Source organism: Populus nigra, chromosome 13, assembly GCF_951802175.1.
Source record: "Populus nigra chromosome 13, ddPopNigr1.1, whole genome shotgun sequence".
Classification (NCBI taxonomy): domain Eukaryota; kingdom Viridiplantae; phylum Streptophyta; class Magnoliopsida; order Malpighiales; family Salicaceae; genus Populus; species Populus nigra.
In genome coordinates this window covers 3,496,216-3,504,280 of record NC_084864.1, presented here as the reverse complement: position 1 = coordinate 3,504,280, position 8,065 = coordinate 3,496,216, and the positions used below count along the sequence as shown (strand labels likewise).

The 8,065-nt window shown below is 37.8% G+C and overlaps 1 protein-coding gene and 1 pseudogene across 1 annotated transcript; both read left to right on the top strand.

Moving 5' to 3' along the window:
- Window positions 1-275: 275 nt before the first annotated feature.
- On the top strand, window positions 276-4,871 carry LOC133671321 (serine/threonine-protein kinase PEPKR2-like; annotated as a pseudogene).
- A 653-nt stretch (window positions 4,872-5,524) lies between these two features.
- LOC133670430 (uncharacterized) lies at window positions 5,525-7,829 on the top strand. The gene is made up of 2 exons (XM_062090925.1): window positions 5,525-6,879; window positions 7,287-7,829. Exons 1-2 carry the CDS (start codon window positions 5,707-5,709, stop codon window positions 7,677-7,679), a joined length of 1,566 nt encoding a protein of 521 aa, XP_061946909.1. The 5' UTR covers window positions 5,525-5,706; the 3' UTR covers window positions 7,680-7,829.
- The last annotated feature ends 236 nt before the right edge of the window (window positions 7,830-8,065 follow it).

Below are 8,065 nucleotides of genomic sequence, written 5' to 3'. Positions count from 1 at the left end.
TAATAATAATAAAGTATAATAATATAATAATGTCTCTAAATTCTTTGTCGTAAACTCTTGTTTTGTTTAATAGTATTTTTGACCGGTGTAATGATCGGATTGGGATTGACCATTGCCGTAAATGATTGCGGTCTTCTCCGCCCTTTTTTTTTTTCTTCAATTGGGGGTAATATAATAATTACACAATTTAGGAAATACTTGTGTGTTTTACGGCATATGATTATAGAAAGTATCTGGACCATATAAGTAATTTTTGCAACATGCCATCACTAAAATCATGAAGGCATTGATAAAGGCTTATAGCCTGTCCCTCTAAATTTTTTTTGCCAAATATCTTTTATAATCAACAAAATAGTTTTACTAGTAGAATGAAACTTTCCCTTTCCTTCTTTAATCCTCCTTAAAAACCATAAAGTTCCAATCTTTTTCTCATTTTCTGCTCTATGAAGGTATGGTGTTACTTTCACATCCTTCTTTGTCCAGTTTCTGTTTGTTTCTTGGGAAAATAAGAACACAAGGAAAGTGGGTTCCTTTTATTTTCCTTTTCTTTTTTCGGGTTAGAGAGAATGAATGGCATTAACTAGACCAAACCCGCTTATGTCTTACCTTCATGTGAACTGTTTTTTTGTTTTTTGTTTTTTTTTTCATTTTTAGTTCCTTTTTTCGCCAGTATACTAAAGAAGGTGGGTTTAATAATATTCAAGCAAACAAGATGGGTTTTGTCTGCTTTGCTTTTAGTTTTGTTTACTCTTTCTTATGTTGGTTGTGGTGTTGGTGACTTGTGTTTGGTTTGTTGAAGTGGAGAGTGTAGTTCTGTTAGGTACTAAAGAAGTAAAATTTCATATTTGATTATGGGATCTGTCAGTATATTCCTTTATGTGAAACTGCTTAAGCAAGTATTGGCCTTTTATGTTTTGCTTAACTCTCTCATTCTCATGTTGGGATGATTGTAATGTTTGCAGGTTTTGGTTATGAATCAAAGTCAATCAAAGTCAATCAATGTCTGAAGTCTGTGAATCTATGACGAATATGGATTGGAAGCTGAACAAGAGGCATCTGGTGTTCAAATGTCCAGACTTCCTTGTTTAGTACCTTAAAAAAAATAGTGTAGTTTTGAAATGATTTTTGAACCATGGTTGGGATTTTTTAGTATTAAGCAGAGTAAAAGAGTGTTTTGATTGATACCCATTTGCTGGAAATGCACAATGGACGCAAAGATCCAGTCTTGTGATAGAGTTCTTATTGCTTTGATTTCACTTGAAGAGAGTTTTAGGTTGCCTTTTTAAACTGTTGGAGCAGTTTTATTAGTTTAAAGATGCAGCAATCTTCTGGGTTGCATATGGTTTTGGAGTGTTTTGGAATTGCTTGATAAAGCTTGATGGAGTCCTTAAGGAGGAAGAGAAAAGGCCAAGAAATTTTGCCTTCATCTGTCAAGTCCCTCCCTCCATTAACAGTTATTTTGTCGCACTTTTCATTGGGAGATTATTCAAGGCAGAGGAAGAAGTACAAGGAAGGTGAGGATAAAGAAGTTGTAGGTTCTGGTAGAAGTGTAGTTAAAGGTGTTTTCACTGTTCCACCCTGTAGGAGTGTCTCTGCAGATCCATCTTGTAGGGGTCTTAAGAGGAAAATTGGCTGTATTGATGCAGCGACTCAATTGGGCAGGAAGAAAAAAATTGAGGAAGAGTATGACTTGGGTGCATATATTGGGCAAGGAAAGTTTGGGTCAGTGGTTCTGTGTAGAAGTAAAGTGACTGGAGAAGTGTTTGCGTGCAAAATGCTGCGCAAGGGAGAGGAACTTGTGCATCGGGAAGTGGAAATTATGCAGCACCTCTCAGGTCATCCTGGTGTTGTGACATTGAAGGCAGTGTATGAGGATTTAGAATCTTTTTATCTTGTGATGGAGCTCTGTCCCGAGGGACGGTTGCTGGACAAGATGGCTAAGGAAAGGCAGTATCCAGAGCACAGAGCTGCTAATATACTAAAGGAAATTGTTTCAGTTATCAAATATTGCCATGACATGGGCGTTGTTCATCGGGACATAAAGCCAGAAAATATCCTCCTTGCAACCTCTGGGCAGATGAAGCTAGCTGACTTTGGTCTAGCTGTGAGGATGTCAAATGGTAATAATGCTTTTGTTAATATTTCTGTTGTATTTCGCTACATCCAAGCACATTCACACTTACCCGGATATACGAGTGTATGTATTCTATACCTTTCAGATCTTTTTTTTTTATTTCTCAAATTCCTTTTATTTTTACTGTTTACTGTATGCACAAAGGTTTTCCAATATCTTCCGCATTCTTCACTTCTTCAATACTGGTGTCATTTCCGCTGTTATGTTTCTCTGAAGACTTGATTATGTGTTGTGTGCTTTGATAAGTAAACTTGTGTTTCTTTCCTGCAGGTCAGGGCCTCAGAGGTGCAGTTGGAAGTCCTGCTTATGTTGCCCCAGAAGTTTTAGCTGGTGATTATTCCGAAAAGGTTGATATCTGGAGTGCTGGTGTCTTGCTTCATGCTCTGTTGGTAGGTGTGCTTCCATTTCAAGGTGATTCGTTGGAAGCTGTGTTTGAGGCCATTAAGAAGGTCAACCTTGACTTCAAAAGTGAATTATGGGAATCAGTATCTCAACCTGCGCGGGATTTGATTGCTCATATGTTGACGAGGGATGTTTCAGCAAGACTAACTGCTGATGAAATACTTGGTAAGCGTCTTCGCCACTTTAGCAAACTTGATTAAAGAAATGGTTCTAGGCCTGTCTCTCTAACTTCAATTATCAGAATGACACTTGATTCAAAGAACATTATCAGTTGAAAGAATATTCACTTTTTTTAATCAAATTCCCTTGAAGATAGCCTAGCTGCATCTCACCATTTACCATGTTCCAGTAAATGCTCCCAGTTTTTTTTTTTTTTTTTTCTCTCTGTTTGAATTCTAAATCTTTTATAGGCCAATCTAGTTTTAGTGCTTAAGAGGATAAAACTAGGAATCAGATCATCAAAATTAAGAGAGCATTAAGTTAAGCTGATTTGCCAGCTGAGGTGGAACCAAAAGCCAAGAGTTAAAATAAATTGTGTGCGCTGTATTGTTATATAAGATATGGGGTTTATCAGAAGAGGAGAACCATCAGGCCATACTATGGGTTTGAAGCCCTTTTTGCTGCTATTTAGACAAGAAAGTGTTAGTTTTTGTTTTTTTCCCCCCTTAAGTACATGACCAATTTTTAGGACCTCAGTGGAATTAATCAAATTTCCTCAATTATCTTATCCAGTTGCATCAATGCCTGCAAGTCTGAGTTCAACCTGGATGGTGACATGTTTCTGATGATATTTCCAGGCATTCATTTATTTTGATAGTCATGCAATATGAAGATGTCTGAATATGTGCGTGCACAATATTATGACATGGGCATATGTAAAGAACTCAGACTGATTTAGTGCTTAAGAGGATAAAACTAGGAATCAGATCATCAAAATTAAGAGAGCATTAAGTTAAAGCTGATTTACCAGCTGAGGTGGAACCAAAAGCCAAGAGTTAAAATAAATTGTGTGCACTGTATTGTTATATAAGATATGGGGTTTATCAGAAGAGGAGAACCATCAGGCCATACTATGGGTTTGAAGCCCTTTTTGCTGCTATTTAGACAAGAAAATGTTAGTTTTTGTTTTTTTCCCCCCTTCAGTACATGACCAATTTTTAGGACCTCGGTGGAATTAATCAAATTTCATCAATTATCTTGTCCAGTTGCATCAATGCCTGCAAGTCTGAGTTCAACCTGGATGGTGACATGTTTCTGATGATATTTCCAGGCATTCATTTATTTTGATAGTCATGCAATATGAAGATGTCTGAATATGTGCGTGCACAATATTATGACATGGACATATGTAAAGAACAACTGCCTTGCTACTAGTTTGATTTGGACCTGTGCTGTATTTCATAAATCTTAATTCAACTTCCAAATGGATCAATTCTCATGTCATTAATTTGCTAACATCCAACTATTTGATGCTCCTTCAGCTTTTATTTCTTTCAAGACTGAATGAAATCCAAGTGCTCTATCTCCATGTGTAATTTTATTACAGTACGAGTGTGTATGATCGAATGCATGATTTTGCAGGACATCCATGGATCGTGTTCTATACAGAACCAACACAAAAGGAACATACCCCAAAATCAAAGTTTCAAGACCATGTAACACTGACTTCTCAACAACTAACTCTCACAACTGAATTGGAGTCGGATCGATCCAAGATAACAGCCAATGGCTTTCTCAGTGATGACTGTAGCCCGCTTTTATCATCTGATGGTTCAAGGTCAAGGTTGGTAGAGCACGACTGTGGATTGATTGATGTCTCACAGCGGCAATATCACGAGTGAGGATATCTGAGCCAAAGAGAAGCAGGTTGTGTTGGCCTACAAGCCCTATCCGGCAAGAGTGTTCCTCTAACATTAAGATTAACAACCTCTGTACAGCATTTTGACCTCCAGTGTAAAAATGCTGACTCAGCTGCCAGGCATTGCCATTGTTAGTTGTAACTGGAATTTGAAGACAACTGTGGCTGGAGATTTCTTGCAACTTAGAGAAGGAACTAAAGACCGCAACAATAAAACACCTTTCAGGTGAAAGGAAGTGGTAACTCATTTTTTTCCCTTTATCTGTAAGAAAGTGGTATTTTATCGACGAGCTCCTGTTTTGACTCCTCTCCGTATCTAGTCTGACCTGGAATGCTAGGAAAATGTGGCTTCTAAGCTTCCTGTGTAAATAGCATTTCTTTCTACTTGTTATGTTTACCTGAAGCTTCAGTTCAATGTTAATTTTTTCAACAAATAAAGCCTAACATGAAAGCTGTGTGCGATTTCGAGTTGCAGAACCACTTGTCTTTGTCTGGATTGATTTTGGTTCTTTAACTACATGTACTTTTTTGGGTGGAATTCTTGGGATCTAGTAGTTGATTTTGAGTAGACTCCAAAAAGTGGTGGGTGGGGGGTGGTCCCAAAGCAGTATTGTATCAACTTGAAAGAACATTAAACACGGAAATCATTAGAAGTAACTTCAGGTTTCGGTTTTTGTTAGTACCTTTGGATCTTCTCATTCTGCACATCTTTCTCTCTCACTCTGTCAATTGCTTGTATTTTTTCTTCCATGACTTTCAAGTTACCATGACCTTGGCTGAAACTTCTTTATTATATGTAACTGAATTGCATAAAAAGGAGCACTTTGCATATGTTTTCTTAACCAAAAAAAAAAAACCGAAATAACCAATGAATAAAGTAATTGGAGCAATCATAATTGTGTGGACTTTTGTACTGGCAAAATCTGCTTTTAGAAGTCAAGAAAACAATAAAATATTGCATGGTTGATAATTATCCATGAAATTAGACTTTCAAGTCGAATACCATATGCTTCAACGCAAACAGATAAACAATTGAACGAAATGTTAAATTTACCATGGACAGTACCCTTCTTAATTCTTATAAGTTGGGCCTATTTTAGGACATGTGCAGAAACTGCATATGCAAGTTATGCAAGTTATTTCACTTTTTATAAAGCTATGCAAGTTACAGATACATTCACATGATTGAGTCTATCCTGTCCCCTTTTTAATCTTTTGTTTTGTTTACTTTCTTTGGATTGTCTTGTTTCCATTCAATTCCTTTTTAACCTGCAATTGGGAGGCTTCTTTTCGACTCAATTCCATAGTTTTTATGCTAGAGAATTTATGCATGATATGGGGATCTGATGATCTAATCTCCTTGTCACGATTTCTCACTTTCGAGAGAGAGAGAGACTCCCATTACATCATGGCTAAATCAACTGTAGAACTAAGCAGACCCGCAAATCCCACTCTCAAAAAACCTTCATTTCCTAAAAAACGCACGACCATGTCAGTCTTAATTTGTTTATACTCCCCTAAGCTCTCTATCTTCCTTCTAGCCCTTTGTGTTTCTCTCTTCACTCTCTACCACATCCAGTCCCTCCATGCCCGGACGACATCTTCACCATGGTCTTTCGTGCACCAATGGGAAAGAGTCACCAATTGCACTCAAGAACATGAATCCATGGCTGAAAAACTCCGGCAGTCGGTTACATTTCTTCCACTTAAGGACTTACGTTATGCGGATAAAGCTCTTCAAGGTCACACGTGGTTCATGAGCTCCATGTATGATACTCGTGAAGAGGGTGGGGTGCAATATCAGCAGTTTCCTTCAGAATCATCAAAACGTAGGCTACTTTGCTTGAAAGGAAAGGAGACACATGATGGTTCCTGGAATTCCTATGCACTTGCATGGCCAGAAGCCTTGCCTTTCAATGCCACGCTTCTGAAAGGCCTAACTTTTGTATCGTATAACCATTATGACTACGACAACATTTGGCATGGGTTATCAGCTATGGTACCATTTGTTGCTTGGCATATAAGAAATGGGTGTGAATCGCCTAGTAGATGGATTTTGTACCACTGGGGTGAGCTAAGGTTCGAAATGGGTCCATGGCTGAGGACCCTAACAGGGGCCACATTCGGTGGAGCCCCATACACTGAAAGCTTTGAAGGGGTTAACGATGGCCAACCACTTTGCTTTGAAAAAGCTGTGGTTATGAGGCACAATGAAGGAGGCATGTCAAGGGACAGGAGGACTGAGACTTACGATTTGATGAGATGCAAAGCTAGGATTTATTGTAATGTAAGCTTAGAGGGCCGTATTCCTGAAGTAAATAAGCAAGGTTTGCCGGTGGTTGGCATGACCTTATTCATGAGGACTGGTTCAAGATCATTCACGAATGAGTCCGCAGTGATTGGAATCTTTGAAAAGGAGTGCGCTAAGGTAGATGGATGCAGGTTGATGGTGGCATACTCCAACAATCTAACATTTTGTGAGCAGGTTAGTGAAATTCTACATGTTTTTATTTCCTCTCTTTCATTCACAAGAGCCTAAAACACATTAGATTAATTAGTTAGTGGGATATGTGCTAATCCCACTTAAGAGAATGCCATTGACAACCTTAAGGGGAAAAGGGTTTTAGCAGAGCACTCAGGACTATTGATTTGAAGATGTATAGACACATTTGTGCTCATAAAGTGGCTGATGACGTGTATATTGTGGTAGTGGTTGTTTTTTAAAGTGTTAAAAAAATTTATTTTTAATATCAACACGTCAAAACAATACGACAACATCAAATAAAAAAACTTTAAATTTATTTAAAAATACTTTTGAAATCTATAACCAAATATACTTTAATTAAATTACTGACCTATAATGAATCCAATACAATCGGTGATTATTTTCAGGTGAAGATTATGAGCTTGACAGATATTCTGGTATCCACTCATGGTGCTCAATTAACCAACATGTTTCTCATGGACAAAAACAGCAGTGTCATGGAGTTCTTCCCCAAGGGATGGTTAAAAGTTGCTGGCGTAGGCCAATATGTTTATCATTGGATTGCTAGCTGGTCTGGGATGCGACACCAAGGCGCATGGCGGGACCCTAACGGCGATGAATGCCCCTACGCCGAAGATGACCGCCGGTGCATGTCAATTTACAAGAATAGCAAGGTTGGATTCAATGAAACTTACTTTTCTGAGTGGGCTAGAGATGTTCTCAATGAAGTCAAAATAAGGAAGTTGGAGGAGGTAGCAGGAAAAACCATTGCTTCAACTTCTGCTTGTGCTTGTGGCTAGCTAGTAACCTGTTCCTCTCTAAGGCAATTTCTTGGTTTCATTTTTGTTCCTTTTCAATGTATACTTTGTCATGGGACAACAATATCAAACCAACTAGTGAAGCAAGTTTTACCTTAGAATTAATTTGTACTAAGCTTGGATTTTTTAATTTCCCCACTGTTTTCACATACATTCCCTTGAATTCATTAATACTGTGACCTCTTCTCTAGGATCCTGATCAAAAAACGCATTTTAATGGCTAAAATTATCCGATAAAAGCTGAGTACGTACCTTGTCACACAAACTGATGATGGGTCATTTATAAATAGAGGGGGAAATTAAATTGATATTTTGTTATTTATAGAGTTTTTAAGTTTTTTTATAAATAGAATGTTATGCTTTTTATT